Below are 26126 nucleotides of genomic sequence, written 5' to 3'. Positions count from 1 at the left end.
GGTGGGAGCTTCCCTTCAGCCATCAGGAGCTACTCTGACAAAAGCTACTCTTGTCGGTATGTACACGGCCGCGATGATGGACTTCACCGCCACCACGGACCATCCTTTGGCCTCCAGGATGCAAAAGAATGAAGATACTGATTCTCTGGAGGACAGTGGAGTAGCCTTCAAGCAGCCCCGCTAAGCCATGTTTTGGCCCCAAAGGTTTCCACGGCTGCCTCCAGCCCAAGCGAGCATTGCTGAATTCTTTCTGCAGTCAAAACCTCTTTAAAAATTCACTCAACAGACGCTCCTCTGCTCAGTCAGCCTCTGGGGCTCAGACAAGCAGCTCTTGAAGATATCCTTAAACTTGTACTGAAAACAGTCTGACACCGCCATGTGATGCGGAAGAACTGATTCCAGACTCCCTGGGGAGCAGGGAGACTTGCCTTCCAGCCTCAGTTCCACTGGGGCTCCTCTGTCATCTTGTAAGTGCCAAACACACACTGACTGAGACGAGCACACAAGTCTGGGGATCAGCCCTCCCACACCCCAAGGAGTTTCTAGGTCTGCTGCCCACCTAAGAAATGCCTACTCAAAGAGGACTTCTCCTCACTAGGTCATGGGACGCTCAAATAAGTCACTGACAGAGAACTTAACAGCAGGTGTCCCATCTGCCCTGAGACTTCCCAGCCACCCTAAATTAGCAGATTGTGAGTACTGTGCTCTTCTGCTCTGATCGGATAAACGACACCATATTTTTTTTGGAGTTTCACACTGCACAGAGAGTTCTGCCTCAGTGCAGGAAATCCAGTGGAAGGAGCTGGAAGACAAGTGCTGGCTGAACTCCCATTACCATCTTCAGACAACACCAAACCCAGTTTACTGCAGAGTGTGATTAGGGAGACTGCACAGTAAGATTTTGAGCACATTTGGGGACACTACTCTGGCTTCTAGCCCTGTTACCAAAAAAGGGGTGATTTAAACATATTTTAAAAAACCCAGAGAATAGAAGTGTAGAAATAGTTGTTCTTTGCTCCATTAAGATTTTCTCCCATCAGATGATGCCTGCTCCGTTATAAGCACAAAGACATCCGATGATTATTTTCTTGTATCAACCCACTCTTTTAGTCTAAAGCTGTAACAAGTTGCTGCAGCTGTTTCTTTTTCTTCTTTCCCAGACAAATGACTGAGAATTACTTTTCCTGCCTTACCTTCCACAGTATATCTCAAATCTGAGAAATGCCAGAGCCACAGAAGAGCCAGATTTCCAGTGTGATTTAGGTAAGAAGAAGTTCTACCAGAGACAGAATGATGTTTTTCCAGGTACACTCTGCTCCCTTCATGTCAAATTATTTTCTGGTTTTATGGCTACAATTCAGCACGAACATTCAGGCTATTTCTTTCCAAATTGTTCATTTTCTCCCATTCCCATTTCTGTATAAGGATTTCTCAAGTGTGCTTGCCTGGTATGGTGCAGCAGTTACTGCTGCTTCTGACAGAGACTAGCAGAAACATTGCCTGTCCAAGTAAAACAACTCCGGCAGGAAGCCACACACAGATTGTATCTGGTCAGATCCCACAGATTCCAGCTGTAGCCTGGGAGCAAATCAAAGGCAGGACACAGCCACAGCAGAATAAAAATAAGTTGCAGTTCACAACTTTTGCTTCTTGGGGAAATCTCAGCATTTCATAATGGATTCCAAAGCTAAACAAATATTTTGACGATTTCCAATTAAATATGTTTTCCCCCTTGTTTCAAATGCCATGTTGATAGTGTACTGTAGAACCATAGCATATTCCACAGTTATGTTAAATATGTCATATTACAGTGTATCAATATACTTCTTATAGCATTTTCCAGTAAGAATTACTTTAAAAATGTATATTTAAAATACGTATCAGAAGGGCTCCATTCTGGTGGGTAGGGGTGGGTGTGTACATAAGTGTTAGACCATGGTATCAAGATTTTGTTAGGGATTTGCTTTAGCTAGACAAGAGTTGCTTGGCTGTGGAATTCTCTGTGTGAAACCCCATGACACATGTTCTATCGGAGTAATTCATTCAGGTCTTCAATGTTTTATTTGTTGTACAAAAGAGTAAAATCTTTAATCCAGAAATACTCAGAACCTATGAAAAATAGATCATGCTCTAGATGGCTTACACAGCATAACCCACATTGAGAAATACTAACAATCCATTAAATAGTTTTAAATGGGTGTGCGTAAGGCAGAGAGAAGTGTAAGATGCAAAGATAACACCATGACATAGAGATCAGGAGGCAGCTTCCTAATGTGCTACATTGAGTCAGCAATCAGCAGTTGACACTGTGAACGATCAACTTTTTTTTTTTAAGGTATGCTTTTCTGTCTTTCTCGACCTGAATGTCATTGATGACTACAGCTAGAACAAGAGGTACCGTGCTCAGTTAGTACTGATTTCAGTAATGGACTAACAGCTACACATCTGAGCTTTAATTCATGTTTGGAATGTTCTCATTCTGAAGGCAAATGACTCACCAGCTTTATGTGCTGGATTGCCTGGCGTAGAGTTGATTTTCTTCAAAGTGGCTGGTATAGGGCTGTATTTTGGATTAGTGCTGAACACAGGGTTGATAATATAGAGATGTTTTTATTATTGCTGAGCAGTGCTAACACAGAGATGAGGCCTTTTTCTACCTTTCATACACTGCCATGCTGGCCAGGAGACTGGGAATATGGGAACTGACAATATGGGAAGTTGGGACAGGTGACCCCAAATGACCAATGGGATATTCCATACCATATGACATCATGCTCAGTATCAAGTGGGGGAAGAAGGAGTAAGCAGGAGGATGTTTGGATGTTCGGCATTTGCCTTCCCAAGGAACCATAGCACAGGATGAGCCCCTGGTTTCCTGGAAATGGCTGAACAGCGGCCTGCCCATGGGAAGTGGTGCTTAAATTTCTTGGTTTGCTTTGCTTGCTTGTGTGGCTTTTGCTTTCCCTATTAAACTGTCCTTATATCAACCCATGAGTTTTCCAGCTTCTACCCTTCCAATTCTTTTCCCAGTCCCAGTGAGGGGAGTGAGCAAGCAGCTGCGTGGGGCTTGGCTGCTGGTTGGGGTTAAACCACGACACTTTAACAGAAGCATTGGCACCTCAGCATTGCAGTACCACTCATTTACTACCTTAGCTTTGGAAATCTCATTCTTTAAAATGAAGGTGAAGACCTTGGTATTCAAGGGGAGACTGCATGCAGGAGTTAAATGTATTTTAATAATCTGTATCAAATTATCTTTAGCTTTATAAATTATAACAAAATACACAAAACACTCCATGAAAAAAGACAGATCCTCATTTCCTTATTCAGGAAAAATTCCTTTCTTATTTCAGAGAGGGCCGTAAGCACAAGATGCTGAGCTGCCATTCACACAGAGAAACTGCATTAGGAAAAGTTTTTTTCCAGGGGCAATTTGTAATCTGGGCTTTCCTTTCCTTATCTGTAGGTTTGGAATTTTCCTATATCAGAAGTTTCGAGCATTTATTTAATTACTCAAAGTAGTGCAAAGCAGCCAAACAAACAGAATTTGAAGTTAAATTAATGAACAATACTCCCAATCAAAAAATCAGCACAGACATAATTAATCCTCTTGTGCCTCCTCTGTTAACTGTTCCACATTATTCACCAGAACCTGGAAAAATCCAAATGATGGAAATTATTTTTTAGGACTACAGATCTTCTCAAAAATCATGTGCTAATAGCCTCTTTCTGCTTGAAGTGAGAAACCAATAGTACGAGGTTCAACAAGGCCAAGTGCTGGATCCTGTATTTGGGTCACAGTAACCCCAGGCAGCACTACAGGCAGGGTAAGAGAGCCTGGAAAGCGGTCCATCAGAAAAAAACCTGGTCGACAGTGGGCTGAACATAATCCAGCCATGTGCCAAGAAGGTCAATGGCATCCTGACTTGTATCAGGAATAGTGTGGCCAGCAGGACCAGCGCAGTGATTGTTCCCCGTACTTGGCACTGGAGAGGCCGCACCTCAAATCCTTTGTTCAGTTTTGGGCCCTTGTATTTAGTTTACAAACACATTGATGTGTTGGATCATGTCCAGAGGACAGCAATGGAGCTGGTGAAGGGTCTGGAGCACCAGTCTGATGAGGAGCATCCAAGGGAGCTCAGGGTATTTAATCTGGAGAAAAGGAGGCTCAGGAACCTTACCACCCGAAAAGAGGTTGTAGACAGGTGGGGGCTGGTCATTTCTCTGAAGTAACAAGTGACAGAACAAGAGGAAACGGCCTGAAGTTGCACCAGGGAGGTTTAGATTGGGTGTTGAGAAAAAATTCTTTGCTGGAAGGGTGGTCAAGCATTGGAATAGGCTGCCCAGGGAAATGGTGGAATCACCATCCCTGGAAGTGTAAAAAAAATGTGTAGATGTGGTGCTTGGGGACATGGTTTAGTGGTGAATATGGCAGTGTTAGGTTTACAGTTGGACTGCATGATCGTAGAGGTCTTTTTCAACCTTAATGACTCTACTGTGAACATGCGTCTACACAATTGCTGAGTATCATATAGGGAAAAAAGCAGCTACTAGGTAAGACACTGGCTAAAACCAGTTCATTTCTTGAGGAAGTTTAAGAATTAGGCAACCAGTTTAGCCTAGCACATGCTGATGTTTTTACATGCTTTTGAGACAAAGCACTGCTTCTAAATAAAGAGGTAGTCCCCTTATTTTTCTGAATGTTCTTAGAAAGCAGTGTTAAGTTCAACATACTAATTTTTGTCTGGTTTTGAGATTAAAAAGACACAGATAACATATCCAAAGAGACACCAGTATCTTTCTTTGTAAGCTTTGAGGGGAAAAAGAAAAATCAATATTGGCCAAATCTTCACATCCTGTAACTTCTGGCTTTTAGAATTCAAACTACTTCTGCTGTTACTTCAGATTCCTCCTCAACCTACATCAGAGAGATCAGAGAAGACAGGTCAGATCTTCATGTCACATCCACACCAAAGCACCTATTGCTCTCATTGTCATTAACACTTCCCGGGAGCACTCAATATTTCTAAAAAAGTATAAGCAGTGTTATCAAACCCTGCTGATGAGAAAAAAAGATCTTTACCTATTGCAAGGTTATTGGTTGTTGCAGTGAAAGCCCTTTTGTTTTTCTTCTCAGTGCCAAACCTGGAGCCAGAATATTCTGAATTGACAGAATCTGTCCATTTGGGGTATTGTACATTCCTTTATTACAAAACTGACTTTTTTCATGGACAAAAATGGTATTAACATTTTTTCCTGCATAAATGCGTATCAAATACTTTCAATTTTCAAGCCCCATAAGGAAAAAAACTTATAAATAATCAAAGCAATTTCTCATATAAACGAAATCAGATAAGATTCAGTCTTTTATTCCAAAACATTTTCCTACAAACTATGTGTAACTGATTATACCCAGCTTTACTGGACATGTAATCAGTGGTTACTATGGTAGTCTAACATATTAACTCTCCAAGAAAGGAAGAGCTTATTGATTCAAAACTCTTTTTGATTTAAAGTATTAGTCTATTACATGGATCATTAAACAGCTGGCTTGGATTTATCTTGGTTTTGATGCAGCAATTAATTCTGCTCAGAATTAAGAGAACAGAAAGATGTAGTCAGTTGTTCCCGTAGTCTCTGGTTACAGTGTTGTTTGAGTGAAGAGGTGAAGTTCAAATACAACTTTTTTAACAATGAATTCCTAGAATTCTTCAAGGCCAAGTGACTTAAAATAAATTTTCACTGTTTTTTTTTTTCCTAGCAAAAAAGTATTGCTTCCAGTTATAATATATAACATTTATAATTTTGTGACTGTAAATAAGCAGGTTCACATAATTAATCATTTTGCCTCAGAGCTCTGTTAGTCATGATAGTTACTTTGCACACCACACCAAGATAAAAAATCATAAGAAAAACAGGGAAGAGAGCCTTTCAGATGCACTTACTTTTACCAGTTACAGCCTGAATACAATCACATACTACCCATATTAACAGATCATGTCTGAATCCTCATCCTGAAAAATCAATGGACACATCTTCATCACTGACAGTTTTCTGGCTACTTTTTTCCCCTGTCTGCCCCTATCTCAGAACTTTTGAACTGCATGGTTTTTATAGCTGTATCACAGGCAGTGCTGTGTACTGCTTTATACCTGCATATATAAAGAAATAATACAGCATTAAATTAACTTACACCTTGCACTGGTTTTAATGTGATATTTAAGAAAAAATATTATTTTTTCATCAGCTATGGTTTAAAAGTTCAAATATGAACTTTAGATCAGTAACTCAAACACTGCGTGTTTACATATATTCTGACTATGGTAAGAGCATTATCAAGGGGAGGTATTTGGGCAGTGATGTCTTTTTTTTCTTTTGGTACTTCTAACACACCATCGGTACTGTGGAAGCTCTAAAAGCATCAGAATCTTTACTGGTAAGGCCTGTAGGCCTCTTAAGTCCTAGGAACAGTTTTTGGTGGGGAGAAATTCTACCAACAGTAGATGATGACCAATTTAAAAACCACTAAGGCAAATCTGACATATCCAAGTCTTTGCAACTGGGTGGGATACATCCCAAGGTGCTGGAAGTGAATTTGAGGAGGTATAGCTACTACTAAGGAATTAGTGGTTGTCCAAAATTAGTGGTTGTCCATTTGGTGTCCTCCAAAATGTAGTAGCTCACCATGCTAGATGAAGGCACAGTGACTGTGTTTTCACCTCAGGTTTGCTAAAGCAGCTGCTTTCAACTTTTCAGAGAGGGGAGTGTGCCTACACAATGTATGACCGGATACAGGAAGGCAAATATTGAAACAGTGTTTATATCATTGCAGTAAATTAGATTATTGAAACTGAGTTCAACAGAGTTATATTGAAATTACAGAATTTATTTATATATTCCTATTCAAGCAGCAGTCTTTATTTTAACCTCAAATTACTTTTTAAAACTCCCATGCAGATATGTATTTTAAAAATGTGAAAACACAGCATTACTTCTTTACTTTTTAAATTAGATTCATATTTGTGTTATTAAAGTGATTTTTATAATTTTTCCAGTTAATTACACAGTAAAAAATGTGTAATGCTAATGCAGCAGACCAAAAACATTATGAGGTTTTGAGGTTTTATCTCAACAGTAGTCTAAAAGTACTGACAACAAAAATCTATGAAAAAAAATAAATACCGCATCCTGAATGTTTCATTTATCTAGTATCTATTAGGGTGAACATGTAACACCTGAAAAATAGATATGCAAAGATCTGACTTTGCTCTTTGTTTACCATCCTAAAATAGCTTTTCATTCCTGATACAATTTAAATGGAGCCAGTTAAAGGATACAACTCACCCTAAAATCATTAAGTAGTCCTCTCTCATTCTGCATTCAGTTTAAAATGTTACTGACTTACAGTTGGACTCGATGATCTTCCAACCTAAAACATTCTAAATATTCATGTTTTTTATGGAGAAGATTTCAAACAGTCTGGTTTCAATGTTCTTGAGAGCACCTGACAGCCTGCAGCCCCAAATGTGCCCTTGTAGGTTGTTGACCACCTACTGGCAGACAAGTCGCATGTGCCATTTGGTTTTCTAAATGTCTAGGAAACAGCCTGTATCTCCTGGAAGAGGGAGCAGACTATTGCAGATGTGTTCCTGCCAGATTGCCAGTCAAGAATGTGTCTATGCTCTATCTGGTCAGCCAGACGTGTAGGAGTACACGTGGTCTAGCTGGCAATCTGCTCACCAGCAGATGTGCTCTCTCTCCATGGTTTGAGAAGAATTTACTCTTTTCAAGGGCACAGAGGTCTATCAGTGCACATGTTCCTGCCAGTGTGGTTTAGATCTCTACTCCTCAGCTTTGGGGACAGCCAGCAGCACAGAGAACTGGAGTGGGGAGGCAGGGCATGGGCAAAAAGGGATGCCTTTTGTCACTGCCTTTAGGACACTGGATGATGTGGCAGTATTAAATATTACAGATTGGGCATATATTAGACCTACTTCTTTTTGGGGATTTTTTGGTTTTTTTTAATTACCACTACTGAAAGAAGTTTAGGCAGAAGGCAATGCCATTTGTATATCATCTTGTATGTTTGTGATGACAGTTATATTCTTCCGACTGAACAGAGTATGAATGATGGCAATGATGGGGAGAATCATCCAGCACCATATTCAGCAAGGCTGTAAACATGGATACCAAAAATATTACTAGGGTATAGATTACTGTAATGTTAATTATGGCTCTGCAAAAGTACTTACACTCACCTTTACAGGCAGTGCATATTCTCCACAAAAAAAAAAAGGGAACCAACCACTAAACTGGCTGAATTGCCTGCTGAGACCTTGCATGGGCCACAGTAACCAGAAATTGCTTACCTGACCTTCATTCCTATAGCTCTGCTTCAGCAACACTATTTAATTTCAGAACTTCACTTTATCTCTTTATCCTTACACTTTATCTAGCATTGTGGTGACTCCTTTGATATCCTCTGTTATGGCTGAATAATTCAACAGCAAGTAAATTCCTTACATTTCTCTTCCACAGCCTTCAGCACTAAATGCTGATTGATACTCTCTAGACCTCACTAAGAAGATGTTTACATTTTTCCTTCAACACCATCGCAAGAAAAGGCAGTGAGATGGGCTGCTGGAAAAGGCACTCAGTGTCTGTTCTAAACATGCTCTCAGCTCTGGCAAAGTGCTCCAGCTGGTATCTCTAAGTATTTAATGCACCTAATTCTGAATACATTTGGAGTGCTTGTAAGCTCTTCAGCTGCAAAAACCAACTCGAGGGTGCACTGGTTTATATCTTAAATCCGTATTTCTCCTTCTCCTGGAGCCAAGACTGAGGGTATTTTTTATTTTTGAATTTTCAGATGTTTGCTGAAATTGATATTTAGTAAGAGAACAAGAATTAGGTCACCCAGAGGTAACGTATTTCCCCACCTCCCTCTCAAAAAAGAGAACTATATTGTGTAATGTGAAGTCCATTATTGCAAAGTTTATATTTTGGGTATATATCATTATAGTCTCAGTATAATCTCTCCCCAAAAACCTGTCATATAATAGGCCTTAATAATTCTATGTATTATAACGCTGGTTGGACTCATATAAACAAAAGCCCAGTAAACATGCAGAACATGCAGATTTCTACCTGTTATCAAATATACATTATCCTGTGTAGATTTCAGACCACACAAATCACTGCAACTCAAGGCATTTATAAATATTTATCTAATTAAATACAATGTTTATACAAGCACCTGCCTAAGAAGAGGGAGAACTGACATTGTTCACTGCAAGTTCCTTCCTTTCGGACTAGAACTTGAGCTATACATGTTGCTTGAGATATACATATACTAATTATATACATATACTAATTCAGAACTTGAGATATACATATATTAATTATAAGCCATTATAACCTTCCTTTCGGACTAGAACTTGAGCTATACATGATGTGCATGGTGGCAGCAGAGTGGCTTATAATTAGTTGGCACAATCCAGAGTATTTATTACATGCTGACTATATCATTTAAAGATATTTCCATATTGCTAATTCCATAACATATGCTGGAGAGACAAAAGGTGACTTTCCCACCCCATTCTGAATTGCTACAAATACCTACCACAATATTTAATTCCATGAGTAAGGCAATGTGGGCAGAAACTGCTGGTAACAGATTAGGTTTACAACATCAAAATTTCAACAACTTCTCTACTCAGGGAAAATTAATAATGGTGTATCCCATTGGAAGGTATTAGGTATCTTTAAAATAGTTAAGTGATTTGGTTTCTTTTAATTACTTCCTGCCAATATCCATAATTTTCTCTGAATGCCCAAAACTAACTTAAAATTCAATATAAAATTGCTATTGTTTTTATATCATCAAAAAAGAAAGATAAATGACATATTTCAGTAATCTAGTAATAAGTGGCTTTTTTTATTGTTCAAGCTGTATGCAATCCTCAGTGGATCTTAGATGTAGGTTAAAAAGGTATTTAATGCCTGTTTTTCAGTTGCCAAGGTCAAACATCACCTAGTATGTATAGGAAAAGAGGAAACATCTGTTGGAATAATTTATTTGACTAACACAGAGGGTAGGATTAAAATTCACTAATTTCTTTGGTTCAATACTGAATTTCAATTAAACAATACAGGTATTTGTTCAGTTTGAAAAAATTTCCTTCCTTTACTTGTGGGCACATTCATGTATATCCCTAATTACTGGATCTGGCAAGGGAATACTATGATTTACCATTTTTTCCTATCTGCATAAACTCTGAGAATGAATATTTCTATTCTTTGAGCTCTTGGGTTTATTTTCCCAATAAATATTCTAAAGAATTCACAAACCTTTAACTCCCAAGACTCTCTTGTTTCTATGGAATTCTTTTAGTAACAAGATTAGAATACATCTCAGGATTAGTAATTACACATGAAATTGTAAGGTACAGCAACCTTCAGCATCCAAGATAAAAGTCCCACTTAAAAGTTTTTTAAAAATATTAAATGCACGTCATCTGATTGCAGTTTCTTCAAACCTTTCTGCAAAAACAGTCTAAAATCTTCTAGAATAACAGTAAAAAAAAATCACTCAAATTGTTTAATTTACAAATGTAAATTAATAAAAATAAAGACATTTATTTCAATCAAGTATGGAAGATGCACTCTTTGCCTTTCTAGGGTCAAAAGGGATTTCAACAGAGCCGGGATGTATTCCAGCTTTTTCACACTGAGAAAATTTTTGCCAAGCAAAGAAGCTCAACAATCAGACAGCTTTTTAACATTGTACAGCAGAATCGGAATGCTTTGTCTCCAAGGGAATAGCAGAAGGTCTTATAGAAGAAAAGATGATGTACACGCACATTCCATGCTTTTTTAGGACTATGGGGAATGGTAAATGGAAAGCACAGTTTTACTCAGCCTGGCCCAAAAGACAGGATGCTAATAAAGATGACATGCAAGCTGACAGAACACTGAGCATGCAAGCAAACCCATCTTACAACAGAATTGAAAAAACCCCAAACATATTTATATGGCAGGAGTATTAGTCTGTATCCCTTTAAATTTCAGAAGCCTGGACTATTCACTGGAAAATAATAGTGTGCTACTATAGTAGTACTAACACTATTACTTTTTATAATAACTAGTACATTGTTCCTGCAGTTCTTTTTAACTGCTCCACTGCTTTGTGCTTTCCGCAGCAAGAAATAATTCGAGAATGGGCACATATATGACAAGTTCAGGGTTTTTTTAGGCCAGAATATATCCATTGTCATGTGATGAACAAAGATTATTATTTGAAAGAGAGCAGCTTTATGATTTGCAATTCTTCTTCCCTTCTCAATGGAAAGGCAGCTATTTTAATCAGAACAAATAATCAGAAGGAACAAAAGTGATGGAATGGAAAGTGGTAAATTGTCAAGAATAAAATAGCATTAAATGTTGCTCAGTAAATTGTCAAACATACTAACAAATTCTAACTTGGATGTAAATATAAAATAGAACACTATATATACTAATTTAGTAACAGAAGCATAGCTGTGTCAGTTGCATGTATTTATTTTATCTATGGCATTGTATAAATGATGAATTTTTTTTTTTTTTTGGCTAGTGTAGCTGATAAATAATAAAACTGTTTGGTTAAAAATAACATTAAAAATCTGGACGGAGTGATATTAGGTCCCAAATACCTCACTATACTATTGCTACAGGTGAAACTGGAGCATGGCTGTTAGAAGTAAGCTGTAATGATGAAAAGATATTGTTTCTCCTTCTGCAGATGACTCCATGCACAGGATCACCCTTCACCAACGGTGCTGACACCTTAACTTACTTCTGAGAATTAACTTCGATATTATTTTACCTTTGTGGAAAATGATTATAGTTAAATGCATATGACAGAAACTAGTAACATTAAAGTTACTACTATTAGCTAGTCTACTGATTTATAACCAGAAACTGAATTGTATTATCCTGTCTTTTAAAGAAATAAAGACAATAAATATAATGTGTTTAAAAAAATTATTTCATATTAAACTCTACCTTCCTGTACTCATTTTCCAACTGATTCAGCAAGAGCTGTAAAAGCAATAACCAACATAACTAAAGGGAAGATATTTGAGGAACACACCTGAGTTTTCATCTGACTACTTCTTTCACGGATTCCTGACAGAGGTTTTCTTGCAACTTCCTGCTTGTGAGACAAATCTAAAAAATCTGCTTTTTTTTTCACAGAGTGACTGTCGTGAAAAGGAAGAGTGAGATAAGGTGTTTCAGAGTCAGCTGCAGAAAATAGAAAGAAAAAAGGATTAATTCAATATCCCAAGTCAAACCATATCTATTTAATATTCAGTGTGATTGATCAGAGGTTCCAATATATCTTGTTATAGAAAACAAGGTAATATTAAGGTAAATACTTCAAATTTGATAATTGAGAACGGAAAACTTTGAATGGAATTATGGAAGGTGCTTTAAACACTGATGAAGGTGAATATTAAAACAGGTATTCCCAGTCAGGTAGAGTTATTTGAAAGGGAGTAAATTCAATTACATAGCACTTCCTTATATCAGTAGTTATTCAGAAGACCATTTCAAAACCATTGCCATTTACATATGGCTTCCAAACACTGAGCAGACTAAATATTTTAGGACTGGTGCTGGCAGGCAGAGAATCAGCCTTCATGTCTTCCAAAATAACATATTAATTTATCTTCTGAAAGCAACAGTGTTAACTGCCACCAATTTTACTTTATAAATATGGTAATCCAAACCATTTTGACTAATTTCAAGTCAAATGTCTGTATCCAAATACTGCAAGATGGCAAGACATGCTGTTAAGTCATTTATGTTTTAACCTGCAGTCAACTCTGTAACAACCACCACTTCCCCATCATTTTTAAAAAACCTCAACATTTATTTCAGGTTTTATTTTAGTTTCAACACTAATTTGTTTTCCCACTTGAAGAACATGTTGCCTTTAAACCTCAAAAAGGCTTTAAGGCTTTTTTACCTCCCAGACATTTTTTTTCTTTCCAAGTTTAAAACTTGGACTTCTGCTACATGTATCTTGTGAAGGCCTTTAAAGGACTGACAATATACACAGATCAAGTAAGTATCAACAAATATATTTTAAATGTCTGATGAATTTCATGCATATTTATTCAAGAATGCCCAACATTTTTTAAACATGGGAAGTAAATGTGAATATTTACACACTCAAAATGTACTAGCTACTCCTTTCCATGACTCTGGGAGTTTGGGATGTGAGGGAAAAAACCAACACATGAACTAGTGCTAAAATTAAATTTTATATTGGAAAAGCTCAATTTCTATTCATGTCTTTTGGACTCATCATTGGTACAAGTCCCTTACATACAATTCTTAGTATATATATTTTTAGCTGCTATTTTATGATTTCTGTAAATTTTAAATAAGCATGAAATAATTGATTTGTTTTTCTTACAAAACTGTACATAGGCTGCATGTTCATCTATTATTCTTTCATTGCTTTTTTTCCTGGCAGCTCTGGAGGCTTTCCAATTCATTAAGAAACGTCTTTCCATTCCTTGAATTTCTTTCCCATCGAGGGATTCTGCAAAAGAGAACATTTTCTGTGATACAAAGTGAACTAAATGGCTATACAAAGTTGTATGTAATGTGTATTGGCTCTATATTCATTCTCTTCAAATATTTTTTTCTTTTTCTAGTATTTTGGTAAAGAAAAAAATAACCAATAAAGATTTATATTCATATTCAAGCTGCAAGAATGATTTGTCTTAATTGCAAAAAAAAAACCCTACTTTTTTTATAAATTTCAAGGGAAATACACATATTTCATATTTGGTTAACATGCAACACTTCTAGAAAGTTCTGAAGAAAGGATATGCTCTTACATACAGTATAGATAGATGCAAAAATCCAGGTTCAGAGGGAAACGACATGTCTTAGCAATCAAGGGATTCTACTGATCATGAAGACAGTCACACAGATTTTCCTCTCTAAGGTTAACTTTACTCACTTAGGTGCCATAAACCTTTTGCTCTATGATTCATTGGTTGCATCTGCATTTTTGAGTCAGCCCAAATGAAATACCTCAGGTGGCTACAAATTTAGGTTGCATTAGAACTGTCCTAAGGCACTGTTATTTTCATTGTGCAGATAAGCTGTTTCTTTTTCTTAATGGCCAATACTTTGTACTCTGAGAAAAATCAAGTTCCGTAATTCTAACTTTAAACGTAATTGCCACATTTATCCAAAAAAGTAAAAAATTAGGAGGGTTTTTTTTTACTTATTTCTACAGTACAACTGTTTAGATATAGAAGAATTACTTTCTTCCTTTTATGCTAAAGTTATCTCAAAATAATAATATAAACTGCACCATAAGGGTTAAGATTAACAAATAACACCCATAATATAAGTGTGAACTGCTTATAAGTTTAAGGATGAATGTTATATGACAAATTCAAACACAGTAAGGTGGGATCTGCACAACTGGCGCTCTACAACAAAAACACTTTAGCAACTACTACACATTGATAGGGGAATGGATTAAACTGATCTTTGAAAATCAGTTTCACAACATCTGGAATACGAACACAAAAATTGTCTTGTAACAGTCTCACCAATCATCTATTACAAAACAAATGATTACTACTACTAATACCAAAAGCCAAACAAGATGGCTTGTGAAGCTGATTACATAAGCAGTTTTAGCTTTGTATATAAATTAAAAATTTATGATTTGACACATATCTATAGCAGTAACTGTGTTTACATACATAGTGCTACTCAAGAACAATTAATTTTTCAGTTATTTTCTAAAAGAGTGGGGGTTATGGGTGGGCTGTTGATTTAATTTTTTACCTAAAGTCTGTGACTGTACTATAATCCTGTCCCTGTACTTTGGTTTTTGGCAGATGGGGTTTCCCGTAAGATCTATTCTGTGTAGCTTTGTCCATTTTTTTAATACAACCTCCAAATCCTGCAATTGAAACAACAACAGAACATTGTGATTATGTTTCCCCCTCCAGAATAAAATTCAACAGTGATTCGTTCAGCCAGGCCCAAATCCTGCACACAGAAATAACTTCAACGAGACTATTCACATTAAGAATGTGCATTTTCAAGCAGATTGGTCCACAGCATCCCCTGAATATATCAAAATTGCACAGAAGAACCGGTGATGCAGTTGGAAGACACTGCATTTTTAAGGATACAGTAACGCCAGCTTTGGAAAATTACCACTTCAATCTCACTTATAAGCACCTAAAGCCTAGGAAGTACCAATGAAAACAATTGTATGATATGTAATGTCTGTTAATGCATCACCAAGGTCTTACAGAGCCCTTAGAATATCAGCGTGTGGCACAATAAATACTTTATAAAGGACAGACTGAAAAAAAAGCTAAAAACCACACTATCCAGAGTGGACTGCCTCTCTCTTTATATATATGTAGAACTGTATTTTACAGGAGAAAGAGTAATCTCTCCCTACCTAACTGTGGGTGGTCAGTTATAGTATTGGCCTAAACAGTGAAATTAGTGAAATATACCTTGCTCCATCTGTATTTCTGTCTGTTACCCAGGGACAGCATGACCTAGATGAAACTATTCTGTCTTTTAAATACAATAAATTCAAGGTAAAAACATGCAAAGTTTAGCAGATTGGTCCTTTCTACTCAGACACCCTACTTTATGAAATACTTTCTTTCCAAAATTTCATTTAACTCCCATTCTTCACAGGCTTTTCTTGTATGTATGAAAAGCTTATGGAGGGATTCAAGACAATCTGTACAAATAGAAGAGGAGAGAGAATTTATGTTCTACTGTTGTAATAATTTGGAAAAATCTACTCATCATGCTGTGACAGATTCTAAACTGCAAAGTGTGGGAAATTTTGTAGCTTGATGCCAACAATGAAGTCTCTAGTAATGCAGGTATCTCTTAGGTCCTTCAAATTTAGAAAATTGCTTGGGTAACACAAGCAGGGAGAATTCTGCTTTTGCTGGCTCATCTCCCTTGGTAGGAAATCCTCTTGGAAATATTCTATGGGTTACATAATATATGTTAAGAAAAATCATGTGGAAGAGAAAGTGGCAGCACAGCTTCATACCTCCAAATCATATAATTTTTGGTCTATCTCTGATGATGGTGATATCATCTATTGTTATTCAGTGATAAAAATGTCTTCTTAGAAAAACAGAGAGCAAAAGCCTGGTTCTGTGAGGATCAAGACTGATAAAACAATGCAAGAAACTCTGAGGACCAATGCACACAAAGAAATGTTAATAATTCTTGTAATGTTACGCAGCAAAGCTTAATCAGCATGTATCCGAACAGCAACATGACAACCCCCATAGTTTAGGTGCTAACACTTAATCACAAGCAAAATATTTTAGGCTAGAATTATTAAAAAAGAAAAATCATTTAGCAAGTATACTTATTTATTCTTACCTAAGCATTCAGACACTATAATTGAAGCCTGTAATGTGTTCTAGATTTCACTAGAAAGAATTTTTCCTAGAAATAGTTTTGCAACACAAAGTTGTCTATTACTGAAATAAAATGTATACAGTTTAACTTTGATGAATGTACACAGAGTCCTGTAGATTTTTGTTAGCTGTTACTTACTTGATAAATGACCCAGAACATGCTTACTCCAATGTATGTTTATCTAAGAGCACACTAATCCTGTGCTGAAATATGATTACCCTTTCGATACGCTCTAGTTGTTCATTGCCTTCCTGTCTCTAATAAAGTGCTTTCACTTCCCAGCCTTTCAATAAGCTGTACTAAAGGGACCAGACACTCTTCTGGGCAGGCTCCGTTTGATAAATGATCATGTCATGCTATCACTTTGAGGTCTGCTACAAAATACTGACGAGCAAACTATATTCCATCAGGGAGGGTGGGGAGGGGGAAGGGCAAGTGCCTGAGCAGGCAGCTGGAGTGCTGGCAGTAACTTTCTTACCAATTAACGGTGGCCATTTAAGAATTGGTATTTGACCAGTATGCTCCAGTTTTTATCGGAAACATCTAATCCAACTGCCCCAGCTACATCTACAGACAGCAATTTGTCACCAGTTTGATTACCTGTCATAATCTATTTGAGAAAATCTATAATTTTTCTCTTGTTCCTGACTCAATTCTGAAGCAAATGAATTCATCTTTCATGATATCCCCTTGTCATAATCAATACTGGGCAGAGGTTGAATAAATTAAAGACTTGGGAAATACAGATTTTTACAGGTATTTCTAGCTATATTTTTTCTACCTATCCAAATACTCACACAAGTCATAATCTTCCAAAAACTAATGAACTTAATAAATAAATAATATGCTGGCTTTTTGTAAAAAGGAATAGTTGTGGGGGGTTTTTTAATAGACATAGTGTTTTAAAAAAATTTCCTTAATTCCAACCCAAATACACTGCAATCTAGAAGACCTTGTGATCCTGACTAAAGCAAACCAGAACCTCAGTAGTATGAATAAATGAAGTAGCAAGCAACAGAAAACAAAGAAAAGCCAATTCTATTAAAATCAATTATGTTCTTGAGAACTGACCTACAACATACCTTTTGCATCTGGTTATTTGCATCACAGTTATTTTGCATGAATTAAGAAAAATTACTTGATTTTCTTCTGTCTACTGTTCAGACTGCATTATATAAACTTCAGTCAAGTGAAACAAGGTCATATGCCTTGATGTCTGTTAGTTATGCTAACAAAGCCCTGAATTAGCCACAACCTTAAGTGCTTGAATTTACTAGTCCTAATTTCCAACTGTGCTGAAATCAAGGTGGCATAGTTGCAAAGCAAAGGAAAATGGGTTTTCATAATAAAGTGAAAAAACTGAGAGAAATGTTTAAATATTAAATAATTATATAAAATACACAAAACTGAGAAAAGTCTACATAAGATTGCATATCATAAATTTCTCATGCCTTTCATATTTTCATCTTTCACAAAGATTCCATGTTATTCCTGCAGTTCACCAGACCTGCTCAGACAGAGCTCCTCTACAGTCTCTCTTCCCACCGGGTGAAGCACAGCTGGGTACAGAGCTCTCCGACACTTCCCTGTTATGCAGCACTGCCACGATCTCTGATCAATGCCAAATATTCCTGGGGAAGTTCTTGATGGCAGTGATGGGAAAGAAAGAATGGTAAAAGAGGGGACATAGTGCTTTTGGCATGAAAAAGAGGTATACACCAGAGTTTTGATAACAGAGGGGCAAGAGGGAGGAGAATGGAGGCAGCTTGTGTGGGAATGAAAGAGCCTTTGCTGTGCGTAGCAAGTTCAGCCAGCAGAACCAGTTAAGTGTATAGAACTGTATACTCCTAAAATCCTTGCAGCTTTCACAGCTGTAGAATAATGTATGCCATGCAATCATGAAATTCAGGGATGCAAAAAAGTTGAAACATACTCAAAACTTCCCTCAGCTATTTTTTTTGAACAGTCAGCGGCTGTATAAGATTGTTCTCCTACTTGATGTCTGCTGTGAGCTAAAGCCTTCTACACAGAGTTAAAACTGACTTTTTAAAAAACACTTTGTATGGCTTACTCCATTTTTCAACAGTTTGGTTCTTATTTATTTAAGAATTTATATCAGTGATAAGTAGAGCCTACCAAAATGTAATCCCTTAAAACTCAGTAATTGTAGCTGGAAAGCTGGATATCCACCTGCATTACACTGTATATTAAACATATTTGTTATGTTCATTAATTTTACAGGTCTGCAAAGATACGAATAGAAACACCTTCCCTGTTCCATACATTTCAAACAATTATATATTTTAAACAATTGGGAGATTGTTTAGAAAACACGAAGAACAGTCACTTTCAAAATATACCAGAGCTTAATCTGAATGTAATGGACAGCAGCAGCAAACTCAAATGCTAATTGCATAATTTTTCAAACATTGTGACCATGCAGCATAGAAATCTACATTATTTGGGTAAATATAATTCTGGTTTTCCTGATGATTACATAATCAAGTTTAATAATGAATAAATAATATATACACAGTTACTGAATAATGCAGTCTTTTTGTCCTCTCCTTATTCTGTTTCAGAGGATTCTGTTTTTTCCCCTGAGATACTGAAAATGCTGTCTCAAACTGGCATCCTAATTCTTAAAAATAATTGGTTCTTTGGCTATGACAATTTTTTTTTAAGATCATCACAACAGAAGTATATTTTATTTATAAGAAAGAAAGAGCCAATATAAAAATCTCTGTAATATGTTTTATTTAGAAATGGATTCCTTTTAAAAAGGGAAGCTTTGGGGAGATTGCCTATTTGAAAAAGCTTTCTGCTATTTTGATGTAACCAACATATTCAATGTGATTTTAATTCTTCAGCTAAAGCCTACGTGAATTGTATTTTGATATAAATTCAATCACAACTGACATCCAGGACTTGAAATACAAAGCAATAATAGTCCTCAAGTAAAAAAGAAGGACATCATTCAACATTTTTTAATATTAAAGTGTAAAAAAATGAAGAGTCCAAAGAAAATATATTCATCTATATAACTAATAGGTTATGCACACAAAATACTGCAATCTCCTCATTAGTAAAGAGAACTGCCAAATTCTCTCAACAATCTGTTAAAAATATATTGTGTTCTAAGAAGTAGTAAGAATAGTTATTCTAATAATTACTAACCAATGAAAGTTAAGTTTACTAAGGAAATAAAATGTATATGCAAACCAGAAATGAAAGAGTTTATTTTAAGCAAGACTTTGTCTTGGTGATTTGGGTTACCATTTAAGCCCATTAATTTCAGTATTAATTAATAAAAATAGAATTTTTGACGTCCTAGATAAATGCTTCTCCATTTTTAATCTCAGTAATATTTCTATATGAGAAAAGACAGCATGCTTGACAATCCAGAGATTTAGTAACAGCAGAAGTAAAATTTCTTTTTACTCATAAATTTGGTGATAAAGATGAATGTGACTAATTTCTTATCACCCATACTTAATACAACAAATATTTATTTTAATACCTTCATATGTTTAAGTCGATTGTCGACTGCTTTAAGATAAGAAAGATTTTCCAAAACTGCCAGCTCTTCTAATTCATCAATGTTGTTATTGCTGATATTCAATACAGACAAAGATTTCTGAAGGAAGAAAAGCAGAAAAAGAAGTATTTTTTTCATGCCATGTATGCTTCAAGTTGTAAACTATTACAGAAAATTATCTTAAAAGATGAACAAACATATGAAGAAGAAACATGCAAATACCACCTCCACATACTATACAGATTGTTTTATGTTGGCTTTCCATCTTGTCCTAAAATGTAATTTATTCTGCTTTGGAAGTGAAACCAAAGTAAGATTGTATCTCAATTATTTCAGGAATTCTTAGTAAATACAGAATTTTTGTTTTTCTTTAAACATGTTCAAATGCTTTACGGAGTTCCGCAAGTGCTACTAACTCTACTTTTGAAGTATGAAACATACATTGAAACTGACTGCCTTTTTATAGAATCATAGAATGGCTTGGGCTGGAAGGGACCTTAAAGATCATCTAGTTCCATCCCCCTGCCATAAGCAGAGACACCTTCCACTAGACCAGGTTGCCCAATGCCCATCCAACCTGGCCTTGAACACTGCCAGGAATGGGTCATCCACAGCTTCTCTGTGCAATTTGTTCCAGTGTCTCACCATCCTCACAAAGAATTTCTTCCTAACAGCTAATCTAAACCTGCCCTTGATCAGTTTCAGGCTATTACCCTGTGTCCTATCACAACACACCCTTGCAAAAAGTGCCTCTCCAGCTTTCTTATGAACCTCCTTTAGGTACTAGAATGCTGGTATAAGGTGTCCCTGGAACCTTCTCTTCTCCAGGCTGAACAACCCCACCGCTCTCAGCCTGTCTTCACAGGAGAGGTGCTCCAGCCCTCTGATCCTCTTTGTGGCCCTCTCTGGCCTTGCTGCAGCAGGTCCATGTTCTTATACTGTGGGCCCAAAGATTGCATTTGAACTGCAGAGCTGAAGCCCATATGTGATACCCACATAGTCTCATTCAACAGCTGGACTACAGCATTCTTCTTTCATGCCTGATCCTACAAACCTCTCAGTATCCATACGTCTGCTCCTTACCCCTTCTCTGGAGCAGTACTGAGTCACATGTTGCACTTTGCTATTTGTAACAGACAATAGTTACGGAGATCTTTACATTTTAGATAAAAAGCTAAATGTGTTTCGGGTGTTTATCTCGGGAAATACTAATGTAGTTCCACATAAAAAGAAGAAGTTTATATCTCTAGAAAATGAAAAGGGACACCTAATCCAGCGAGTTTAGAATTATACAAGGTATAGGACTTACCATTAGTTGGAAAATCTCCATTTCAGCAGTTGATACAGGAAAACTAACTCCCTTCAAAAATTTGACCAAGATCTACATTGCAGACAGAAATTACCAGTATCATCCTGATAAGCCAGGTTCATAAACTTAATCTTCTCAGTCAGATTCATGACATTGTCATCATCAAAACATTTGCCTGTGGTACACAGAGAGCTATACGGCCTCATGTTTTTATCTCTTTCATCTCTGACGCCATTAAAAGAGCCAGAAACAGATGAATAAGAAGTAAAACGTGATGTCTTAAAAAGGCTCCAAACACTTAGCACTTGAAGGATAAAATAGAATATTTTTACATTTAGCTTCCACAAAGATGTTACATCGTCAAGAATGCAAAGTGTTCCTTAAAAAACAAAACAAACCCCACTTCAAAAGGCCTTAAATAAAAGCCACGAAGAACAAAATCTAGGCCAGGCTGCTGAAAAACACATGAAGAGTTTATTATACATTATTATCCTGGGAAGATTATAGCTATAAAACTTCCCTTTACTTTGATAATTTCTCCAATATAGAGGGAACAAAGTACAAATGCTCTCACAGTAATGACTCATTTCTATTAAAGAAAAACAGCAATACATGTCTTGAATTACTTAACCTCAAAACAGGAAAAAAATAGAGCTAGGTTAAATATTTATGATATACATGTGAACAAAAGAACTCACTTTTTAGTGAGTTTTTCATCTTCACGAAAAAGGGCTCATCAAACCCTGGCTACACTATGGGAGATACAGCAAGAGGAATTTTTTTAGTACAGGACTACATCCATTAGCAAATAAAGCCTACTTTTTAACCTTTTCAACTATATGTTTTATGTTTTCTGAGCAATTAACATGTTGAAAGACAACTTCAAAAAGATTTCCTGAAATCTTGATATAACACAACACAGAAGAACTGCAGAACTAAAACTGAATGGTTTTGATTGTGTTATTCTTAATATCCAGGGAAAAAAAAAGCTGTTCGTGCCTTTTTTTTCCATTCCATTTTCTACAGAAACACAAAAGGCAATAAATAACAATCAAATCAGTGAAATAGCAACAAACTAATTCACTACAAGTGAAACAGAGTAAGAAAACTAAGAGTGAAAAATTCCAACCCCGTTTTTAGTTTATTCACATTCTGTTGGTATAGGGCATCCACACACTTCCTTAATTCCTCTCTCTCTTTATTCTCATTTTCATCCTTCATAATAAAAAAAAAAAGATGAAGTAGAATTTTCTGGACTCCTCGTTTAAATGAGAATTAGGGTGGGAGTCCCTTGGTAGAATCTGAAAGAATGCCACCAGTTGGCAAAGAAGGAAAACACAGAGTGATCAAGTCCTAATCATTTCTCGTAAAAATACTAATCACTTGATAACTGGCTCACTGAAATTCTCAAAATATACTTACTGCCAGGGAGTTAAGAGATACTGGATCAAACAGAAGCTTTTCACCAAGAGGGAGATGTTGACTTTCAATGTGTAGCTCCCTTAGTTCTCCTACTTTATCCAAACCCTCAACTACAGTGATACAGTTGCCTCCCAAATATCTACAGAATAGAACACAAAATAGACTTAATGTCCTTTGAAAGTAAGAGCAAACACAAGGCTTCAGTATATAAAGAAAAATATTTTTCAAGCATTATTGAATAACACTTGGAAATTATGATAGAAAAAGTAAATAACCCAGCATACAAGTAGATTGTACACTTAACTGATTCGAAAGCTTTTTGCAGTTTTGTCTACTGCTATTATTACTATTATTATTATTATTATATGACTGAAAGAATAAAATAATTTAAATAGATGTCAAGATGATATGTCATTACTTTTATCACAGAACATCTCATCAAAAAATAACAAGCAATTACTTCTATTTGAAAAGCAAAATTTAGGAGCTGAAAGGACCTTAATGGCTACACAATTTAAAAAATTTCTTAAGTGTCATAACTATTCCTTTTACTAGTAAAATAAATACATTATTTTCAACTTACAGTTTTTCAAGTTTTTTCAGTGATGAGAGATTTTCTATACTTGAAATATGATTGTTCTGAAGGTAAAGGTGTGTTATATTTGAAGCAAAGTCCAAGTTCTGGATTTGGTTGATTTGGTTATCATATAAATACAGAACTCTCAGATTTTTACAGAAAGAGAGGTCACCCTGAAATAAACAATAACATGCTACTTAATGTTCACTCACTGCCTGCTTCTGGAAGCTATTCATTTTTCTTATACTTAAATTCTGCTGCATGATTAATAAATTTTCACCTTTAGCAAACATTTCTTAAAATTATTTTTTCCTAGAACAATGGAGTTATTCTACATTGTCAGTTATCATCAGATTAAAGACTGAAATCTGTCATTACTATTTGGTCATACAGAAGTTGATAACTACAGGCATAACCAGCAGATACACCACATCCAGTGTGACTTCATTCCCTTCCCTGCCTTCATCAGATGGATTCCAGAAAAGCACAGTTTTTAGTGTAGTTGTCTCCATTAAACCACACTGATGTAACTGGAAACCAGTTCTTGGCAAAGAATTACTGGTTTATACACAACCTTGCACTTCAATCTATTTTAATGTACTTCTGAACTCAGGTTTGCACTCAAATGTTGAGTTTCTTTGAATATATTCTATTAAACAAGTAAAAGGCCACTCCTTATGAAGGTTTCTGTAAAACTTCGCTGTGGCAGCTGATGAACCAGACCTCATCAAACGGACTGATCCAATTAGTAACTTGCTATGGCTGCACATGTTCCTAGGAGTGGGCTGAATAAACCCATTTGCTTGCCTGGATCTGTTCACACAGAACAAGCGATTTCTTCTTGACTGAAATCACACTTTTAGAGCAGAAATCCACCACATGCAACAATGCACTTGTGCAGGGCTCAGCAGTTTCAAAATTTACTCAGTATCTTGAGGGAATCTGAATTAACTCAGAACTTACTGAAAGCTGTATACATTTACTACTATTAAACTCAGAGGAAGGAGGACAGGGTTAAATTTGCAGGTTTAGTCTTCGAAATAAAAAGCTCATGGATTATTCTCTAAATGAGTAAGCCCCAAGGAGCAATTTTTTTTAAAAAAAGTGTATTTTTAACCTGACTAATTTGAAAAAGCCACTACACCAGTCCAAATTTGTTAACCTCACTCGGGTTATTTCCTGTTCCTGAACTCTCCTTTCCTTTCTCAGACTTCCTCTGCAATTTAAGGAATAAATCACAGATAGATTGAAAAGATTGTGCTGTGAGTTAACAACTCTGTAAAACTTGGCTTTCCTTGTTTGTCTCGCCAACTATGAACACTTCATCATAACGGTAACTACAAAACATTAGAGTAGCCAGTTTAAAAGGAATAATGAAAAATAAATCTTACAATTGAATCGATATTTTTATCTGACAAATTCAGATGAGTTATTTTTTGCAGATATTGTCCAAAGTCCTCTTCACTACGATTCTTGTGACTGGCATTTTTAGCAATTAGGTCCATTGTTAGTTGAACCATGGTTCTGTAATAGGTCAAGCTGCTCTACTGCTTCTTTTAATAGTTTATTCCACGTGCTCTTCTAAGTAGTATTATAGAATGCCTTAAAAAACAAAAAAAAGGAAAATGTTATACTACTTGTATCCCAGAACTTCAACAAAGCTTACATGTGTACTTGAAATCTGACATATCCTCACCATACCCTTTTCATTTACAGTGATACTATATGGTCTATAAAAATCTACCTCTTTTATTGCTGACATTTTATCGAGTTTTTGGTGTATTCATTAACATTTAAAATATTTTTTCTATTTGATTTGTTGTTTCAGTTTGCTTAAGAAGGTTGTATCCTGGTTTTCATCTTTTTCTTGTAGAAATATGAGCACAATGCTCCACAGCAGGTATAATTCTCACACATATTAACTAGTTAATGGAAGTTCATAACCTGATTATAAATTAGAAAATACAGGACACTCCATAACAGGTTTTACAGGCTGTGGGAGGTGGCATTAAGCTACAGTGCTCTTTATATATCTGCACAGCACTTTTGTCACATGCACAACGGCATCTTCTGCACAGTTAAAAACTTTGAGTTTTTCTCACTAAGGCATATTATGGAGGCTCTCACAACAATACCATTTTTTTTCAAACTCTGGCTCATATAAGTGAGCTTATAAATGAGGGAATGGGGAAGAGGGAAGAAGGTAAGTGGCTAGTATTGAATGGGATGCATAAACGATCCGGGGATAAAGATACCCTAACAGATATAACTTAATGACTCAGAACAGAAAGGTCACCTATTCAGCCAGTACATATACCAATGTATATTATCTATTCTAGCTGATACACAAAAGCCCCACAATAGTGTATCAGAAAACTGAGCAGACAGCAAAAAGCGTCCCAGTGCTAAACCTCGCACAGAGAATCCTCCTTGCCAGCATTACAATTAGGAGAAAAAAGAAAAGCCAAGATCGAGGCTGCGAAGGCAGAAGAAACTTCCTTTCTTACGAAACAAATCTGAAGCTCAGTAGCTCTCCTTTATCGCAACAGGATTTGCTTTTAACTTTGATTTTAAAAGGTGGGGATGAAGGAGACCTGAAAGGACATTGTGGGTTGCCTGTTTTTCTACTGTGAGTTTCTTGCTTTTTAGATAAAAATAACTTTCAGAGCCCCTTTTCAGATCTTCTTCCAAACCCAGCAGAATAAGCGGGAGAAAGCCGGGCAGGTCTCCCGCCCTCGGTCCCCCAGCTCCTTCCTACCTACAGCCGTGCGACTGCCCACCGCCCTGCC

The 26126-nt window shown here is 36.3% G+C and overlaps 1 protein-coding gene across 2 annotated transcripts; it reads right to left on the bottom strand.

Moving 5' to 3' along the window:
- Nucleotides 1-4778: 4778 nt before the first annotated feature.
- Nucleotides 4779-26126, bottom strand: PPP1R42 (protein phosphatase 1 regulatory subunit 42). Of its 2 annotated transcripts, XM_017731050.1 has the most exons (10): nucleotides 26096-26126; nucleotides 24729-24939; nucleotides 23344-23510; nucleotides 22761-22899; nucleotides 21339-21410; nucleotides 20012-20128; nucleotides 14863-14980; nucleotides 13463-13591; nucleotides 12131-12282; nucleotides 4779-4918 (listed from the first exon to the last, which is right to left on the bottom strand). In XM_017731050.1, exons 2-10 carry the CDS (start codon nucleotides 24855-24857, stop codon nucleotides 4880-4882), a joined length of 1062 nt encoding a protein of 353 aa, XP_017586539.1. In that variant the 5' UTR covers nucleotides 24858-24939; nucleotides 26096-26126; the 3' UTR covers nucleotides 4779-4879. The 2 variants fall into 2 exon arrangements, with proteins under 2 accessions (XP_017586539.1, XP_008630198.1); XM_008631976.2 differs by lacking the exon at nucleotides 21339-21410.

The sequence above is a fragment of the Corvus brachyrhynchos genome, unplaced genomic scaffold, assembly GCF_000691975.1.
Source record: "Corvus brachyrhynchos isolate BGI_N302 unplaced genomic scaffold, ASM69197v1 scaffold961, whole genome shotgun sequence".
NCBI lineage: Eukaryota > Metazoa > Chordata > Aves > Passeriformes > Corvidae > Corvus > Corvus brachyrhynchos.
Note: the sequence above shows the minus strand (reverse complement) of the source record. Positions and strands in the feature narration are given on the sequence as shown.